At 40.5% G+C, this 20,900-nt stretch overlaps 1 protein-coding gene across 3 annotated transcripts in view; it reads left to right on the top strand.

Annotated features, from left to right (window-relative positions):
* Positions 1 to 1,674: 1,674 nt before the first annotated feature.
* Positions 1,675 to 20,900, top strand: part of SLC39A11 (solute carrier family 39 member 11) — a 512,505-nt gene continuing 493,279 nt past the window's right edge. The window contains exons 1-3 of one of the 3 annotated variants that reach the window (XM_074224669.1): positions 1,675 to 1,895; positions 12,614 to 12,732; positions 17,099 to 17,137. In XM_074224669.1, the coding sequence (XP_074080770.1) occupies positions 12,625 to 12,732; positions 17,099 to 17,137 (147 nt within the window). In that variant the 5' untranslated portion in view covers positions 1,675 to 1,895; positions 12,614 to 12,624. The remainder of the gene's footprint in view (positions 1,896 to 12,613; positions 12,733 to 17,098; positions 17,138 to 20,900) is intronic. The other 2 variants (XM_074224671.1, XM_074224670.1) reach the window with 2 other exon arrangements.

Raw genomic sequence — 20,900 nt, forward strand, 5'->3', positions numbered from 1 at the left:
CTCTCCTCACTTCAATCCATCTTTCATTCAGTTGTCAAATTGATCTTAATGTGCATGTCTGACCTGCATATCACACCTCCCTTTGTTCCTGCTCCCCACCACCCCCACTCAATAATTCCAGTGGTTCTGTATTACTTTTAATATCAAATATGAAATCTTTTTGGCTTTTAATGCCCTTTGTAACCTGGGTTCCTTCTACATTTTCATTTTCTTGTACCTTCTTTGCCTACATGTACTCTGCTAACAGGTTTCCCTGCTGTTTCTCAGACACTCCATTCTTGCTCTGGGCATTTTCACTGGTTGTCCCTGATTCCTGGGTTTCTCCCCTTCCTCTTCTCTCCCTCCTCATTCCCTTTAACTCCCACCCAGGTCTCACCTTTTCATATCCTTTCCAGTCCTCTTTAATCTTAGTTTATTCCCCGGAAACTGCTATATCTTCCATCATCTTGTGTAATTATTTGCATAATGTTTACCCCATTAGTTCCTTGAGAGAATCCACTTTTTCCTTCCTTAATGTAACCAAGAATTAATGAAAGTTGACTGACCAAATGAAATCCCAGCAAGTGAAGTCCTTCATTTATGACATTTTTTCCTCCTCCTCGTTCTTTCTTTCTTCCTTTCTTCCTTCCTTCCTTCCTTCCTTTCTTTCTTTCTTTCTTTCTTTCTATTTTCTTTCTTTCTTTCTCTTTCTTTTTCTTTCTGTCTGTCTTTCTTCCTTTCTCTTTTCTTTCTTTCTTCCTTTCTCTTTTCTTTCTTTCTTCTTTCTTTCTTTCTCTTTCTTTCTTTCTTCCTTTCTCTTCTTTATTCCTTTCTCCTTTCTTTCTTCTTTTCTCCTTTCTTTCTTCCTTTCTCTTTTCTTTCTTCTTTTCTCTTTTCTTTCTTCCTTTCTCCTTTCTTCCTTCCCTTTCCTTTCTTTCCCCTCTAACATGGGCTCTTTTAATTTTTAAAAGGCTTATTTGATGCCTTTTGTTTCATCATCACCTCATTCCACCTCTATTGAATCTTCCTTTATAATCTTCCTTTATAATATAAAATATATATATATGCATAATAGAATAAATTTAATAGAATAATAGAATAGAATAAATTTAAGCAAAGCTGACAAAAGTGCCTCTTGTGCCAGCCTGTGCAGTGCTCTGAATCCACAATCCTTCCTCTACTTACTGAAATCATAAAACTCCAAGATCGAAATGGGTCACGGTCATCAATTTGAATTCAGTTGTTTTTTGGTTTGTTTTAGTGGGATCACCCATTCCCAGGAGCTCAGCTCCCCGTTTTGCAGATAAGGCGCCCGGTCCAGAGTGACGTGCTGGGGTGGGGAGGGGCCATTTGAACTCTGCTCTCTCCTTTTGCCCGTGCTGCCTTTCCTCCTGCATCTCCCCATCTCTCTCTGAGTTTCTGCTGGTCCTTTACACCCGCGCCACGCGGCCCTCGCCCAGGCACGTTCCCGTCTTTTGCCCCCGCGACAAGTGCCCGGTTATTTGGCGGGTCCGCGGGCTCGGGCTCAGTTCTGCCCGCCCCACTCGGCTTCCCCTCTCCGAGGACGCGAACCAAAGAGTCGCCTCCCGGGCTGGATTGGCCAGCGAGGCGGGCAGGGTGGGGCCAGCGGGCTCCGGGAGACACGTGTGCAGGCAGCCCGGGCGGAAGTGACCGAGCCGGGCCGGGCCGGGCCGAGCCGAGCCGGGGCTGCTGCCGCCGCAGCTGGGGTGCCTTATGGAAGCGGCCTGGGGGCGTGAGGGGCGCCGTAGTGAGGGCGCTTTTCTCTCGTCCCACCCCCTGTCGGGCTCAGCGGGGCCCGGGGCCAGGCCCGGGGAGAAGCGGAGAAGTGTGTGGGGCTCCCGGGAAGGGCTGTCATTGTGGAGAGCCGCGGCTGGAGGGCAGCCCGAGACTGACAGGTGTGTGTTCCCGGAGGGGGGCCGGGGGCTCTCCCGCCGAGGCGGCCCCCAGGTCTGAGGGAAACTTCCCAACACGCCTTTGCCCAAATCCACACCGTCTCGTCCCATTCTTGTCGTTTGAACTGGGGGACGCGGTGTTGCTCCGAGGGCCCGAGAGCCCCGGTTCTGGGGTAGACAGCCGCGACGGTGATCAAGTGGTGCCAACGGCCACGACACATGGCTAGAACATTGAGATTTGCCAGCACTTGCCGTGCGATCACGTAGAACAGGTGCCAGGACACACGCTTCTCCTCCCCCTTCCGTCCCCTTCCCCCTGGTGACTTGAGGAACACGCGGGAAGCGCCCCGGGCAGGTGAGGGAGCCTCGCCTGGGGCCCGGAAATCCTCCTGTGCAGGTGCCCGGCAGACCGGGGCTGGGCAGGCCAGGTGGCTGGCCCTGCCAGGAGTGGGAAGCTGTTTTTGGCTTTTGAAAGAGCTTAAGTGGGTGGAGAAAAGTCCCCTCTCGAGCTAATTAATGAAATTTTATGATATTAATAGCCAGCTCATGAGTAAGGCTGAGCTTGGTTGCATAAGATGCTTTCAATTGTGATGTGGCATTAAGCTCCATGTTCCTCAGTATTACTAAAACCACCCACTCTCCGCTCGCTCCATTTATTTATTCATTTATTTAAAGGATTCTGTTTCATCCCTCTAAATCTTTCAGTGAAGGAGGGGCTGCTTTTCAACCTCTCACTTTTGGGGATACTGTTCCTGTTTTAAATACTTCAGGAGAACAAAGCAAATCAGAGGGGAAAAACAAATTAAAGAGTGGGTATGAGTGGCAGGTGGGAAAAAAGCTTTATTAAAATATCGAAAGGGCAAAAGGACCCGGCCCCAGAAGACCCTAGCTTTTTGGAGTTGTCATTCTTATTTCCATTCTTAGAGGGTTGAGGTAAGTTGAAAATCACCCAACTTGCCTCTCCATTAGGTTGATGACAGGGGAGTTTCAGAAGAGTGGTTATGGTGGTGATTGCTATGGCCCCAAATGACAGGCACTCCCTCATATATAACCATGTCTTTATACACCACTCTGCGAAAAGCATTTGGCCTTTGACTTATTTGCAGTATACATATTTAGGTTATTTTAATTTGTGTAACTTTGTAGAAGTATAAATAGTATGAAATCCTTCTACTAGTCATTGTCTATCATGGATAGTGAGCAGTGATGAAGACAGAAGTTAGGAAGACCCTAGTTTAGTAAGTGCTTGGGCCTTATTAAAGCTCTGTGCAGCACTCTGGGGGAGAGGAGTAGGGGCACTGTCAGCCTCTCCCCCAGCCACAGCAAAGGGACACAGTAGCCTAGCCTAGCCCTTAAAAGGCAGCAATCCCCTTTTGATTGTGCATTTTATTACTCATTTGCCACCCACTGCTTCTCCTATAGCTAATAATTTCCCATCACTTATTTCTTTCTCTATATTACTCAATCTCCTGCTCCATGGTAAAAAAATTCCCAACCTCCATTCTCCCCAGCCTTTTTAACTCTATTCTGTCCATCATCTATTCCCATCTTGCCTAACTCTTACATTGTGCTCCCTGGAATTTTTATTTCATAGTGAACAAATTTCTCTTTAATATGAATCTCTTTCTCGCACATTCTTTCCATCTACTGGTCTACATTGAAACACTCCTCCCTTCTGCCATATTGATTACATCTCCTCTTCAGCACTGGTTTTAACTTCACTCATAGCCAGACATACCAGTCTTGGAGGGGGAAGCAGGAACACTCCTTGTCTTCACTGCTATTTCCTGATTCTCTTTTACTTTACCACTCTACTACCTTCTACCTTTTCACTCAACATTATTTTATAAAACCAGATCATGAAGGATATTGCTTTTGGTCTGCAGACCATTTTCCTTCCTTTCTCAAGGATCTCAGTATCTAGCTCTTTGTTTTTCTTTTCTTCCTAACTACTGTCTTCATATTAGTGGACTTCATCATCAGTATTGAGGATCCCTTAGACTTCCTTGCCTCCCAATTCCTCAGTCTCCTTAAATCCTACCCCTTCATTCCACTTTGACCATTCATTGAATCTCACCATCACCAGAGGTCATTCATTTTTGCCTATGCCTAACCTCTCCTAATCTTATTCTTTGCCTTCATCCCAACCTCCAGTCCTCCCCCACCTCTCAGACCATTACTTCTGCTTTGATTTTAACTTTCCTCCTTCCTAATTTCAACCCTTTAGTTAGCTAGTCCAATACTACATAGTTCTCTACTTTGGAAACCCTCCTCCATCTTGCCTAATCTCAGCCTTAGATTACTTACTATATGACTCCTTCTTTCTTCCATTTGAATTGCTGAACAGAACTAGAAGTCATACATGTAATGTCTTAATTGGTACAATATAAAGTCATGTTATCCAACTTCAAGTAGGCTCTTGATGCTGTAAGACAGGTCTGTTCTCTATTTGATGCTATATCTCCCTCTTCACAGAAGCTTTTCCATGAGTGAAATGATTATTAATAACCAATGATTTGGGGACATTTGAATTTCCCTTTTTTTCCTCTCCTCATTTCAAGACTTCTGTCTTTGAAGGTTGAGTTAACCACCATAGAACCTCATTCAACAAAACTAGAAGGTGAATTTCTTTCCATCAAGATTGGGTGGAGATAGATTATTTTGTCTATATTGTCCAAGGCTGGGAGGGTGGTCTGGGAATAGAGATAGTCTTTCTATCCAAGGGAACATGATCTCACTCTCAGCCTCTCAGAGTAATATTCATTTTCTCATTAATTGTTAACCAATTTGAGTTGATTGAACATATGTTCTTCCAAGGGCGTATAAACTATAAGCCAACCACCATTAGATCTTTGGTCTGAAAGAGAGATGGCCAAATGATCATCCTTTCATTAAAATTCTGGTATCATTAATAAAATAATTAAATTATCCAGAAATTACATCTCTTGAATCTTTTAAATCACCACATCCAAACCTCTTCTCTCTTATCTCTTCCCTTGCCTTTCCCTCACCTTTCTTAGCTGAGATCTTTGCATCTTAGTTTACTGAGAAAATTGAAACCTTTCAACATATGCATCCCCTTTCTCTTCATCTCATAATCCCTTGACCTCATTTAGTAGTCTCTTCTCCTTTTCTTGACCCTGACAGTCCCTATATTTGCCAAATCCATCTTTGTCGTTGAAAGCCTCTCCTTTCATCTTCTCCATGAAGCTCAGTCATTTCCACCTTCAATTTCTGCCTATCTATTGGTCCCTTCCATAGTGTTCTCAAACTCATCTAAGCCTTCCCTTTTTAAGATAAATTTTTGCACCCTACATCTTCTTGTCGTTATTACTCAGTTATTTCAAATTCTTTGCGAACTTTTTGTGTTTTTTTTTTTTTTTTTGGCAAAGATATTGGAATAGTTTGCCATTTCCTTCTCCAATTCATTTTACATATGAGAAAATTGAGGCAGACAGTTAAATGATTTGCCCAGAATCAGGCAGCTAGTTCTGAGATCGGATTGAATTCAGGTCTTCCTGACTCCAGGCCCAGCCCTCTATTCACAGCTCTCATACATTATGACTACTCCCCTTTTTGACCAAACTAGAAAAAGATGTCTGTACTCATTGCCTTTACTTTGTCTCCTTTCACTCCTCTACCCCTTTTATTTTGGCTTTTGAACTCATCACTCAACTGAAATTGCTCTTTCCAAATGACTAGTGATCCCTTAATTCCCAAATCTGTTGGTGCTGCTCCTTCTTGACCTGTCTGCTGCATATTATTGGCCACCTTGATTTTTTTCCTTCTTCAATGGGTATCCATTCATATTACACCCACTTTATGTCATCTTTCTTTTTCTTTGTAGACAAAGCTCAGGCATCACCTCCTTTGTGGAGCCTTTCCAGGACCCCTCAGCCTAATTGCTGGTGTGACCTCCCCTACACTCCTTTTTATTTAATTACTTTCTCTTCATGCACCTATTTTACATATACTTATTGTATCCCCTGTTAGGTTATAAACTCTTAGTCAGTAAGGATTATTTCTTTGTATTTGTAGGGCCTGACACTTGGTAGATAAGGTCAGTCCAAGGGGGCAAGTTTTTTTTTAAGTGGCAGTGGGGTTAAGTGACTTGCCCAGGGTCACACAGCTAGTAAGTGTCTGAGGCTGGATTTGAACAAGCATTTTATATATGCTAAGGGCTGGGGAGGCAAAGAAAGTTACCCCTTTGTCCTCCCCAAATTTAATCCCTGTTCTCAAAGAACTTGATCTAATATTCACTTAATACTTCCCTCATAATAAATACTTGATGTGAGTCCTTTGAGTTGCCTTATGACTTTGTATACTTACCACTGTGACTAATGATGGATTAATGACTGATGGGCTGGACAAAAGCAGAAACAAATGGACCAGTGTCACAGTGATTCAAAGGGTCAAGGAAAGATCCCCTGGTCCATGAATTCTCTAGATGACTTGGCTGAAGAATGCATTTATTTGTTCCTTGTATGATCTGATCATTATTCCCATACTCCACTTTTTTTGGGGGGAGGGGGACAAAAAGATTTATTTAGGTATTACTGTGTTTAGCCAAAGCTAAGCTAAAGGGGAGGGGGATAGAGAGAGAGAGAGAGAGAGAGAATACAGGGTTAGCAGCAGTAGCTGAGCAGGAGCCACCCTCAGGGTGTAGGCTGCATAAAGAAGGGTCTAGGAGCATGAGAGTTTACTTGGGGGGATCAGACTCCCTAGGAGTGATTGACTTCCCAAAGGAAGACCACCCTCTCCTGCATTTGAACATTTTGGCCTGATCTTCTTGCTCTGGTTTTTTCAGGCTTTGAGCAGACCACCTGGAAGCAGGGGGGTCCTGGGCTGAGTCTTTCCATATTACTGAATTGCTTCACCAAAGGGTTCATGCTCATGCTCTTGTTTTTCAGTTTACCTCTTGGGGTTGCCAGGTGTTAACAAAGAGCACAGAGAGCATTCCATCTGGAGCCCAAAAGACCTGGAGTCAAATTCAGCTTCTGTGTGATCAAATCCAGCTGTGTGAACCTGAGGAAGTCAATTTACCTTGGTTTGCCTCTGTTTCCCCAACTGTTAACATGGGGATAGCAGTGGCAGCCACCTCCCAGGGTTATTATGAGGATCAAAAGAGGTTATGTTTGTGAAGTGCTGAGCTACAGAAATGTGAATACCCATCCCTTCCCTTTTTTGTCTTTGCTCCGTGGTAGAATTTGTGGTGGCTGATTTGGAAACCACAGCCCCCGAGTTCTTGTCCAGCCTGGCAATGTTGCCTCTAGTTATATGGGCTTTGGAAAAACCCATAATATGAACTGAAAGAAGCCAGTGAATTTAGGAATGAGGAGCAAGCCAGAAGTTTGTGTTTTAAAGGACTCTGCTTTTAAATATGCAAGTTTCTCTGCTCTGTAATTTTCCAAAGCTAGAGCAAAGATGAGCTTGGCCACCAGTCATTTCTAAGCTAAGATTTTAGAACAGATAAACAGATAAACAGATAAAAGCTTGCCCAAGGCCACACAGCTAGGTAATTATTATTAAGTGTCTGAGGCTGGATTTGAACCCAGGTACTCCTGACTCCAAGGCCAGTGCTCTATCCACTTTGCCACCTAGCCGCCCCAGTTATAGTCTTTATTTTAGAGGCTCAGTTTTGTTAGAACCTGTGATGTGTAAAAGATAAAATACTTAAAATATTCATTTGAGGACACTTGGAAACCTTATTGTGGGAGAAAGGAAAAAATACTTTTTAATTGAAAAAAAAATTTTTTAAACCCTTATAGTCCCAGGTACATGTAATTTATTAATATTCTTTTCTATTAAATATTCTTCTTATAATTTGATGGGAGAAATCAGATCTGTCAGTCAGTCAACTGATATATAGTGGGCACCATGACAAGTTTGAAGTGAGGAAAACAGGAATTTTGGTGTCACCTCTGCAACCAGTGGTAGGACCATGGTGCAAATCGACAAGCCTCTGTGAGCTTTATTTGAAAGATGGGAGCAATAGTGTCCATTGTCTGGTGAGGTTTCAGTAAAATATATATATTTCTGAAATATATATTCAGTGGAATACATCTATCTATCTATCTATCTATCTATCTATATACATATATGTGTATATGTACTGAAATATTCAGTGTATATATAAAAAACTTTGCAAATTTTAAAGTGTTACATGAATGCCCATTATTTGTAATGAATTGCTATTGATGTACTTTTTGGGACTTCCCAGTCTTCTTCTTTTACATATCTGTGCCAGTTTTTAATAACTATAAATCTCTTAGGGAACAGAGGTGAAGGAATAATGTCTGTAAGTCTATGCTTAATAAATACTTGTTGACTAATTATTGTTTAATACCAATGACTGTAGTTTCTTAAAATAGACAGCAGAGGGGCCACTAGGGTGACTCAGTGGATAGAATACCAATTCTGAAGTCAGGACTTGAGTTCAGACCTGATCTCATATGTTAGCTGTGTGACAATGGGCAAGTCACATAAGAATTACTGCTCCACCTTCTTACCCTCTGCCCCTCCTCCAAGAGAAAAAGGGATAGGTAGAAGACCCTATTATGGCTATTATTATTTAAAAAGTAAGCTATAGCTGAGCATGGTGACCACTCCTATGGGGCTAAGGCTTATGAATCTCTTGTTTTGGAGCTCTGAGCTGCAGGAGGATTAAAGTCACTTACATGTCCACCAACATGGCAAGCCCTCAGCATGGCAGTGCCAACCAGGCTACCTAAGAACCCATGTAAAAACAGAACAGATTAAAGCTTTTGATCTATATTAGGATTAGGAATGAGAGTGACCAATCTTAAAGTAAGCAAACAAAAACAAAAGCAAAGGCAAAACAAGACAAAAACAAAATCAAAACCAAATTTTACCTGCCTGCCCAACTAATCTTTATAAGGAAAATCATTAATTAAGAGTATTATGATTGTCATCATGTCTCTTTGGAACTTGGTCTGGTGATCTATAAGCTATGAGAACTTTCAGGGTTTTTTTTGCAAGGCAAACGGGGTTAAGTGGCTTGCCCAAGTGTCGAGTCCGGAGGAGGGAGGCCAGGCCGACATCAATATGATGCATAAGCTGGTTCGTTTATTGATCACAGGATACATACTTTTATACTCTACATTTACGTAACCAATTAGATAAGCGTTTTAGCAAGCATTTTTTCACATGCATACCTTGTGTATGTCTTAGGTGATTGTTTTGAGAACCAAACAGTGTTCTGATAAACAGAGAGAAAATTGTTTTGAGAACCAAACAGTGATTTGATAAACAAAGTGCAGAAGGTAATTATCTCAGAATGCGCTATCTATCTGGGCCTGGGAATGTACCTCCTAGCTCACACATGCAGCTACTCCCTTGTCTAAGCTCTGAAGCACATCTTGCTTGTTAAAGCACATAACTATTTCTGTATTAACCCTTCATAGCTCTTAGCCTGGAACATATGTGACACAACATCTCCCCCTTTTCGTTTAAAGGCCTGGGAGAGCATGTTTGCTAGAGATCTCTGACAACACAAAAGGATGCATGGTCCAAACAACAAGAATATAACAAGTATAAAGCAAATTACAATTATAGGTTTAACAATTGCCAAAAGCCAAGCAGGTAATCCTAAAGATTTAACCAATCCTTAAAGAAATCTTCATGTACAGTTATTTTATCAAGATTTTCTTGTAACTTTTTGATTTTAGCATAAACTGAAGCACTATTATCTGAAATATTAAAGCAACACATGCCTTTAAATTCCTCACAACCATGATTATGTAATAAAAGCAAGAAATCTATTGCAGCTCTATTTTGTAGTGTAGCCTTGCAAATGCTCTGAACATCCGTAATTATATCCATTAAAGCCATGGACGTAATGTCAGCCTGAGCTTTTGCCCAACATGCAAGTTTTTTCATGGTATTATAATTAATAGATGCCATTACCCCTGGTGTGAAAAGGGATGTGGCTACTGTTTCTGATACTGATAGAAATTTAACATTATTATTACAGTTGGAAGCCAGGGGAATGCTCCTTGTTTTCCTAGGGCTTCTGGAGAAATTAAGGTATGGTGTGGACACTAGTGCTAATTGGCCTAGGTAACAAGGTCCTCCTATAGGACACCATGGGATAGAATGGTATGCCTTGTCTTCACATATCAAAAATACTCCAAGGGGTAATGACTTCGCTCCCTCAATTTGTACTTCAAGGAGCCCCCGTTCTGTTTTTGATAAATTCCAATGATGAAAATGCCCTGATACATTAGTGAATCGTTCCCACTTAGGGGGATCTCAAGGCGTGTTTTCTTTAAAATACTCTAAACCTCCAAATATAAAAACTCCTGTAGCATTATAAAGTTGTGGGGAGTTCACAAGACTACAATGTGGGAGATAAGTGATATTCTCTTTTATTCCAGGGGTAACACTCCACAAGAGATTTATTTCCTGTGGTTCCTGTGTAGTTGGTTTATTTAAAGCCTTTAATATAACTCTTAATCTACAACTATTTTTCAGGGATGGCCAGGTATAATTTTGCTGCTTATCACACATACACGCACAAGAACTATACTGCTGAAAACTCCTACATATTTCCTTTAACTGTCCATAGTACCCTTTCAGTCTCTGTTTGATGTTCTCTGGGTCCAGGGGGATCCCTATGAAGCATGTCTTGAAGGGATCACCAGCTGATTTCAGGGAGATACACATTTGATGCTGTAGATACTTAAGAATAAGATGAGTCACAAGAGCCATGGCGGGCAGGATGCAAGCGCCAGCAGAAAAAGTATCATTTTTCAGGTGAGGTTTTACCCACTTTGCAGGAACCCACTGTGGTTTCGATGAACCTGAAACAACACAAGCATACCCTTGTCCCCAGGTTAGTAACCGATAGGAATTGTCCCATTGGGCAGTCTTAGGATCAAAAACAGAGACAGAAATGTCAACACTGGCAAAGTGTGCCACGTTCTTTGAAAAGTGAAAGTAAAGAGGCTTGTTATCTGAGATGGAGTGCTTAGGGTTAAGCCAGTTCAAAACATAAATCACTTTGCTCACTATGTTATGCGGTGATCCCCCAACCTCCCCCTTTCTTTTAAAAACAATGCTAAGTAGTTCTTAACATCCTGATGAGCCCCGTCAGCGGCGGTTCTGCCAGGCAGACCGAGGTGAATAAGATGTGGACATGAAGCGGGGTGGGAGGGGGTTAAATCCTCCTCCTTCCTCTGCCAGCCTAGGGATGATTCACGGTGGCTGCCGAGTCAAGTTCTCATTAAGCAGGAGAGTCATTTTACTGCAGTCAGGGCAGGAGGCAACAATCATTCTAGTCTGTGTCAGGGGCAGGTTGAAGGTTTTCGCCAAAGCCTTGGCTGAGATGAGCAGGATGCAGCAGGGGGAGAGAGCGGAAGCACGGCAGTGGCTGGACTAATGGAGCGGAGGGGGGAACAGGATCGGCTTTCCTCCCCTCGGTCAGCCCCCACCCAGGCCACAGAGTGCTGGCGGAGTGCTGGTGGCCCGGGGCTCCTGATCTGAAAAGCCTGCAAGAGACAAAGGCGGCAGCGGGAAGGCTCTGGGGCGGCTCACCCGCCCGCCCTCTTCCCGGCCAGGTGGTGGGGGGGATTAATTAACACTTTTTCTGCTACAGGAGGCACATCTGAACTTCCTCCAATAGCAGTTCTTTCAGCATCAGTCACAGCGGGGCAAGCCCACAAACTTTCAAAGTCATCATAGACAATTTTGCACAGTGTGCCATACAGTTCTGCCAGTCTCTGGGCTTCCTTGTTCTTAGTTTGGACTGCTTCCCATAAGCTTTTTCCCAGCTTATCCCATTTTTCCAAGGAGAAGAGTTCTTCCGTCTTAGTAATTATGCCCTTATCTCTTCCCCAGTGTAATATCTAGGAAACTTCTGATCTCTTAACAGGCAGGTCATATTTTTTCGATAAGTCCTCTAAGGTATTGAGCGCAGTGCGCTCCGTGGCTGATACAGCTATTCCCATCCCAAATTCCCTGACTCACCGGTCAGTCGTGGCCACTTAGACCTGCTTTTCTTCTAGCGCTGAGTGAGGGGGTGTCCAGCACTTCCCTACCAACTCAAACTGGGATGTCTTCTCCCCATTCGACTCACTTCCCTCACGTTGGGGTCACCATATGTTGAGTCTGGAGGAGGGAACCCAGGCCGACATCAATATGATGCATAAGCTGGTTCGTTTATTGATCACAGGATACATACTTTTATACTCTACATTTACGTAACCAATTAGATAAGCGTTTTAGCAAGCATTTTTTCACATGCATACCTTGTGTATGTCTTAGGTGATTGTTTTGAGAACCAAACAGTGTTCTGATAAACAGAGAGAAGATTGTTTTGAGAACCAGTGATTTGATAAACAAAGTGCAGAAGGTAATTATCTCAGAATGCGCTATCTATCTGGGCCTGGGAATGTACCTCCTAGCTCACACATGCAGCTACTCCCTTGTCTAAGCTCTGAAGCACATCTTGCTTGTTAAAGCACATAACTATTTCTGTATTAACCCTTCATAGCTCTTAGCCTGGAACATATGTGACACAACACCCAAGGCCACACAGCTAGGTAATTATTAAGTGTCTGAGACTAGATTTGAACCCAGGTACTCCTGACTCCAGGGCTGGTGCTTTATCCACTATGCCACCTAGCCACCCCACTATAACTTTCAAGTAAAAGTTCAAGAAGTCTGTATTCATGGTGTCTGTCTTCCTTCACTATGTACAGGGGCTTTCAATATGATCCAAGGCTACAGTCCTGTGTTCCAAGCCTTGCTAGGGACCTTCTTCACCTGGGGTCTGACAGCAGCTGGGGCAGCCCTGGTTTTCATCTTCTCCCGTGGACAGGTAAGTGGCCTTGGGGTTTTGAGAGTTCATTACATCCTGTGAGAATCCCAATTAACTAAGCTCCAAATCCTCATGCCTTTTCCTGATTTTGTTGAAAGCAAAGTGGTTTTTGAAGCTATCTTAATGGAAAATCTGTAGTTTGGTCCTTCTGATGCCTTTCCCCAGTCCCAGTCTATTGCTACCCAGGATGATGCTAAGTTGATGTTGTCTATAATGTTGAACTAAGAACAGGGAAGGCCTTAGCTTGCAGTCCTGGGCAAGTGATTTAGCTTCACTCACTTCCTTTTTGTCATTTATAAAAACTAATCCCACAGTATGGGAGTCAAATGAGATAATGTCTCTAAAAGTGTCTAGCAAGTTTTAATAGGATATGTCAGGGCCACTGCTTATTATTTCTCCTCAGGCTAAAAGAATATGTGACAGTCAGCTGCAGCCTCCAGAGGTTGTCCCTCTCTTTCTACCCCACACAAATACCCATGGAGACCCCAATCAGGAGATGTAGGGGAGAGTGAAACATAGTTCTCTCAATCTGATGCTGCTGCCTGAGTTCTCTTAAGGGTCCTCTAATTCAGTAATTTGTTGCATGGTTGCAGTGAAGCATCCTGTCTTCTCCTTTTCTGACCTCCGTGTTTCCAGTTTCTTTGATTCTCTCCTGAGAAGAATTGACACATACATACTTGAAAAGCTGATCTAATTCTCCCAGCCCCCAACCCCCTTATGTTCTCAGTCTGCAAACTCCTAGAGATTACCATTGTGATGGGTACCACACACCCTCATTGTTTGGCACAGCAGTCTTAGAAATCAAAAGAGAGGAAAATGAATACATGATTTAAGTTTTATTTAAACATGCTGTGAAAGGGATCTGAAAACTAAAACAAGCCTGGAAAGTTGGCAGACTAGGTGCTTTTTTTGTTAGGAAGATTGGAGGCTGGTAGAGCAAATATTGATCTCATGGATAAGACTTCTTGAGATTCAGAAGAGAAGAATCACCACATATTAACTCTCTAGGCATAGGAACAATGTATATTTAAATGGAATCTAGCCTTTATATACCTCAGTTAACATATCCTTAAAAATGGGGATAATATCTACATCATTCATTTTTATAGGGCCAAGTTCTAGCACCATTTCAGATAATTAAAAACATTGTTTATGACTTTCATCATTACATCACATTTAATTCCCAGATAAATCTTCCCCCCCCCATCTAGCCACCCCATATAGCAAAGATTAAAATTTGTGTTTTGCTTAGCAGTGCCTATTTGTTATGAGAATTTTCTTTTTCTTTTTCCAATGGGGGTGAAGGTGGGAGGAAAAAGAAAAAAAGATTTTTCTTGACTGAAAAAAAAACTAAAATTAAATTTAAAAGAGGACAAAATGAAATAAGAAAAGTTTAGCAATACCAGCCAACATGTCAACCAGACTTGATGGCACATGCAACATTTTGTGCTCATAATCCATCATTTCTGTAATGAAAAAAAGGAAGATGCTTATTCAGGTTCCTTCTTTTTATTATAGTCATTGGGTTTCCTGGTTCTAGTTGTTTCTTTTTTTCCCATGCTCCTCTGAATTCTTTGTCTTGTGCATTTCTTACAACCTGGTAATATTCCATTATGTTAATGTTGCAACAATTTGTTTAGCCATTTTCCAGTTCATTGACAACTACTTTGCTAACACAAAATGTGTTGCTGTGCTGAATATTTTAGTATACATAGGACCTTTCTTTCTGTCTTTCCTCCTCTTCAGGGTACATGCCTAGCTGTGAGATCTTTCCAAGTCAAAGGGAATGAATAAGGTAGTCTTTTTTAAAAGCATACTTCTGCTTTCCAGAATGATCAGACCAATTCATAGCAACACTAACATATTACTCTGTCTTTCTACAACTTCTCCAACATTGATGATCTCTATCTAGTCATTTTTGGCAGTTTACTGTATATATGACATGAAACCTCAGTCTTTTTGATTTGTCTTTTTCATATTATAGTTTAGGAACTTTTTTATATAGTTCTTGATAGTTTATAATTCTTCTGAGAGCTGTTTATACATATTTATTAGCCACTTATTGATTGAAGAATGGCTATCAATCATATATTTGTGCCCATTTCCTATATATCTTATATATTAGACCTTTATTATAGATGTTGAATAGAAATATTTTTCCCAATTTACTCTTTCCCTTATTATCCTAGTAATATTGATTTTGTTGTAGTGCAAAAAATTTTCAGATTTAAATTTTGTAAAATATAAAATCTATATACACATTTATATATATATATATATTTAGTTTTTTGCAAGGCAAATGGGGTTAAGTGGCTTGCCCAAGGCCACACAGCTAGGTAATTGTTAAGTGTCTGAGACTGGATTTGAACCCAGGTACTCCTGACTCCAAGGCTGGTGTTCTATCCACTGCACCACCTAGTTGCCCTTATATATTTTTTTAAAGTGATCTCTGTCCCTTGCTTGAAAAAGAATTCTTCTTCTAGCCATGGTTGTAAAAGGTATCCAATGTTTTTTTTTTGTAATAATTTTATGGTATGACCTTTTATAACCAAGTTGCATAAACTCCATTTGAGTTTATTGTACTATGTGGTTTAAGATATTCTAAACATAAATATGTGTGTATATGTGTGTGTGTGTGTGTGTGTGTGTGTGTGTGTGTGTGTGTGTGTATACACACACACATATGTATATGCCAAATTACTTTCCTGTTTTCTCAGTAGCTTTTGCCAGATGGGGTGATCTTCCCCAAGTGGTTTATATTCTTGACTTTGTTGAGTGCCAGATTATTGAATTTGATTTTTCTGATTCTTGTTCATCTCATCTGTTCCACTGATAATACTTTTTTTAAACCCTTACAGATAGTTTTGATGATTTTTTTGGGGGTGAGGCACTAGATGTTACTACATTTTAATATAATTTGAAGTCTGGATGTACCATTTCCCTGATATTCCTATCTTAAAAATAATTTCCCTTGGCACTGTAACTGTTTTGTTCCTCTGAATGAAATTTTATATTATTTTTTTCTAGCTCTGCAAAGTACCCCCATTGGTAGTTTGGTATATTGATAACTGTAAATTAATTTAGGCAATAACATTTTTTATTATATTGATGACCCAACTCTGAGCAATCAGCATCTCTCTATGTGTCCTTTATTAATGTAATAGTTTCTCACAGCACAAGTGTTTCCTTTAGATATTTCTGAAGTTTTAGATTTTCAAGTCTTACTTACCTAAAGTTGACCCAGAGATAAACAAAGAGGGAACCACCAGGGCAATAAAGGATTGTAGCCTGACCAGTGGGCTTGAAAAGGGGAGCTGCTTCCTTGGTCTGAAGCCCTCTGATATAGCTCATCCTTTTGAAGAGGTGGTATTCTTCCAATTTTAGTATATGTGCTGCTGAAGTGAGCACAAGAGGTAGTATTCTTGCCAGATTGTAAATGGGATGAACCTACCTCCAGGCTTTACATTGTATATTATTGTAATAGTTGATTAAACCAGTTGGTTAGGGCATACTACTAATGAGGTCATAGGTTCTTCCCCTCTATGGGTCAGTCTCCCAGTTTGTTTTGGGAGAAATTCTGTTCTGTAGTGAAAACTGTGTGTTTGACCTCTTCCAAAGGCCAGTCACTAGGGAAACCTGGCAAGCAAGAATCTGTGCAAATCTACCTTCACGCTGGGAGAAAAAGCAGTTTTGAGCTCAAGACCCCTGATGAATGAGTCAGGCCTGCTTAGGACATAGAGTACCATATTTGGATCAGTAAGAACAGGATTCCAGTTTTGCTCAAGCTACCTACCTCTTTGATCTTGGGCAAGTCACTTAAACTTTGTGGCACCCAGATTCTTCATCTGTAAAGAGAGGATGAAAATAACACTTTTCTTACCAAGTTGTTGTAAGGATCAAATAAGATCATTTATATGAAAACCCTAACACATATGTAAATGTGAGCTATTGGCATTCTTTCATAGTTATTATTTGAATCCCCAATAGAATCACCAGCATCTTGCACAGTGCTTTGCAAATCACAGGTATTTTTTAATAAATGTTTTTTGAACAGAATGGAATTAAATGGAGGAGGTGGTGGTGGTGGTGGGGTCAATGGTAATTATTTTTCAAGTTAAAGGATGGAATCCTTTGTTTTGTTTTCTTGGTGAATCAAGACTTTGAAGTGAAGCTTTACAGAAAAAAAAAGCTTTCCTTTTGTTTTTAGAACCCACAAAAGGCTTATTCTGGACTTAAGAGTTGAATTCAAAGTTAAACTTGGGTCTGTTTTTATTTGTGTGGAACTATGAGGATCTTCTTTCCCTTTTGGTACTTGTGTGATGTCTTCTTTTCTCCTAAAACTGAAGCATCTTGTCTTCATTTACAGAGACGGATCTTAGATGGAAGCCTTGGATTTGCTGCAGGGGTAAGTAGAATCTGGTGAGAGGAGAGTGAATTGGGACATATTTATGACAGTTCTCTGTCCTGGACATTGTTAGTTTCTATTCCCATGTGACCATAATATTTCCTTGAATTAATGGCTTCCTGTTTAGTGGCTGCTTATGTTAGTGCATGTGGAACTTTGCTGCTCCACAATCACTTTTTCATGGCAGTAAGTATGGTGGTGACTGTTGGGTGATATTTCAGCCACTATTTCAAAGGTTTGTCTGCTGCAACTGCAAAATGTCTGACCAACCCCTTTGGAAGTGGCCTCATGGGGTCATCCTTGAGCTTCTCGGGAGGAATGGTACCAGATTCACTAATGTCCTTTTCCAGTTTGGGTCAGACTTTATGTTGGTCAAAGGTCATTGTAACATGGCAGAGTTACAGACGTGGTCTGGCAATCTTTCTGGATGAAGTCACAGCTCAAGTAAATGAGTGTCTGGACACGAAGTATCTTAGGAGTTATTTCACAAAAGCAGTCACCAGACTAATACATCACCAGGTCATTTTAGTTGTAGTGTCTAAAATATCATTTCTCCCATCTTTGAAGTAATTTTGAAGAAATAATGACTCATTTTTTTCTTAATAGTATTTTTTCCCAGTTGCATATAAAGATAGTTTTCCATATTCATTTGGGTAAGATTTTGAGTTCTGAATCACGGGTTAAATACATTCAATCATATTAAATATAAGAGATAAAGATTCTTAAGAATTACATTTATGAATCTTTGTAAGGCATTAACCTTTTTCCATAACTGAGTCTGAGTGATTGGTATTTACAGTGACTTCTGAGTAAAAAAAGAAAAAGCACGTGTAAGAGTCCTTACCTCCAAAGCTTATAAAGCTGAGCTAAAGGAATCCATTAGTAGGTTGATAGTGGACCTGATCTGGAAGCAGATTGTTGCAAAGGCTTGGCTGAAGCAAGATAAACCAACCAGAATTTTCTACTGCAATCACTCCTACCTAGAAAAATTTGTATTCTATATGGCACGCTTAATATAGCAAATAGATAGAAGCCCAGTAATAGATTTGGGAAGACTGGGCTGCTACCCTAGATAGAGTTAGACTTGAGAAGCAGGAAATCATCTAACTCACTCATCTCTCTAAGATAAATTGCTGATATGCATCAATGGAGGTAGTGTCCATGTTAGGAGTTTCCTGCAAATATAAAATCATAGATCTGGAACAAAAAGGAATAACTGATTCTTTAGACAGAGATGGTTGGGTTGTAGATCTAGTCATACCTGTTCATCAGATGATGTATGAATATTTAGAATAGAATTGAAACAGTTCATGGCTTTATAAGGTCAGTTCTTGAAGTACTGCAATTGAATTGCATAATTTTGATAAATGAATTTCAGGGAATTTTTAGTGCTTTGTATTGGGTAGAAAGGCACTCAACAAATATATAATTATTATTGAACTCAATTGGCTTTTGCCAGAAATAACAATCAAATTTAATTTACAGAGTAAAAAAAAATTAATTTGAAGAAAATGAACAGGGTAGCTAGGTGGTGCAGTGGATAGAGCACTGGCCCTGGAGTCAGAAAGACCTGAATTCAAAGCCTAACGCAGACATTTAATAATTACCTATCTTTATGACTTAGCAAGTTACTTAAACCTATTGCCTTGCAAAAACCAAATAAAATAAAATAAAATGGATAAAAATCTGTTTGAAAACAAGAAAAATAAAACCATTTATTAATCATCCATTTCTGTAATGGATCAAGGCATAAAATTAAGAAAAGTGAAAACAGACTGTCCTCAAGGAGGTTTCAGTCTAATGGCAAAGGCAACATGCAAACAAGGATGTACACATAGGATATATCTAGAATAAATTTGAGGCAATCTCTCAGAGAAGGCACGAGTGTTAAAGGGAGAGACTGCAACAGGTTTCTTTAAAAAAGTGGGATTTTAGTTGCAATTTCAAGGAAAGACAGGGAAGCCAGTTGGTGAAGACAAGGAGGGAAGAACATTTTAGACCAGGAGAGCTGTCAGTCAAAAGGAATGGTTGGGAGATGGAGTATTGAGAGTAAGGACACCAATGGCACTGAAACCCAGAATACATGGAGGGTTGAAAAGTATAAGAAGTTTGGAAGCATAGGAAGGAGCCAGATTATGGTGGACTTTAAAAGCCAAACTTTGGGAGTAGCCGTAGTCAAACAAATCAAATTCCTATGTTTCACTAAGTATCGATGCCTCATTCTATACCCTGAGTCCACCACTTCTTTGTCAAGAGGTAGCTCCTACACTTTTAAGAGGAATTCTCGAGTTGTGGTTGCTGGGGGTATTGCTGGAGGAAACTAGCAGATTTTCTGATTTTTTCACTTGTCTGTCTTCTTTTCTGTTTTTGGATATTTTATTTTTATTTTTCCAACTACATGTCATGAAAGCCTTTCAACATTCATCCACTTGCATATTCACAAGTTATACATTTTTCCACTACCCTCCCTTTCTACCCTGACCTCTCAACAGTGAACAATCTGTAAAAGTTGTACATGTACATCCCTGTTCAACATGCACACATATATGTCATTTTGTGTATGAGGAATTAGGACCAAGGGAAAAGAAGGAAAACCATTCTTCCCTATATTTCTACTCCATAAGGTATATGGATGACTGTTTTGCTGTGGAAGAATTCTCATGTGGTATTGACAAGACAGATTACCTGTTGTGAAGAAAAATGTTCATATCTATAGAATTTAATCTTAGAATTATTTTTTAAAATAAAAGAACCATTTGTAGTGATGAAATAGAGAAAATATCTCTGCCAGAGCATTAGAAATATGTTTAATGAGATCAATCAGTCAACAATAAATAAAATAAAAAAATATATTAAACATCTACTATAAGGTAGGTATTAGGCTCAGTGGGTGAAAAAGCCTCTGTTCTTAAGGAGCTTGCAATCTAACTGGTGGAAATGACATGTACAAAATAGCTGCTGGGTAATTTTACAGGGGAGGCCCTAGGAGCTGCAAGGATCAGGAAAGGCTACATGTAGATGTGGCTTTTGAGCTGAACCTTCAAAGAATCTAGAGATGCTGAGAGGTGGGGGTGAGGAAGGAGTCATGCAAAGGCAGAGAAATGGAGCACTATGTATGAGGAGACTAATATGACTGGACTATGGTATAGACAAGGGATGTAGTATGCTGTGAAGTTGGGATGGTAGATTGGAGCTAGTTGGTGAAGGGCTTTGGATGCTAAACAAAGGAGTCTGATCTTTGAAATAATGGCACTATTGGAACTTAATTGAGAATGACTTAGAACTGTTCTTTAGGAAAATCACTTTGCTATGTGGATGGGAGATGGATTTGAATGGGAAGAGACTGGAGGCAGAAAGGCCAATTAGGAGGTTATTGTAACAGTCTAAGCAAGAGTTGATAAGAGCTTGATCTAGAATGTTGACTGAATGATTGAAGAGTAGGGCATGGATGTGAGAAATGCTGTGGAGATAGAGAAATGAAGATTTGGTAGCTAAATGCTGTAAGGAGTCCAGAATGATCCTTGGGTTGTGAACCTGGGTGACTGGAAGGATGCTTTCTATAGTAATAGAGAAGATGGGCATGTTTTTAGAGAAACATAATTGGGCCTGTTTTGGACAGATGTAGTTTCAGTTGCTTACAGGATATCAATTTTGAAATCCCCAAATTCATTAGACTAGGATTGGATCCATAGATCTTTAGAGTAATGAATATAGAGTTGTTAATTAACTTAGTGTAAACAGATGTGTTGTGCAAGAGACAATA

This window comes from Macrotis lagotis, chromosome 2, assembly GCF_037893015.1.
Source record: "Macrotis lagotis isolate mMagLag1 chromosome 2, bilby.v1.9.chrom.fasta, whole genome shotgun sequence".
NCBI classification, from domain to species: Eukaryota; Metazoa; Chordata; class Mammalia; order Peramelemorphia; family Peramelidae; genus Macrotis; species Macrotis lagotis.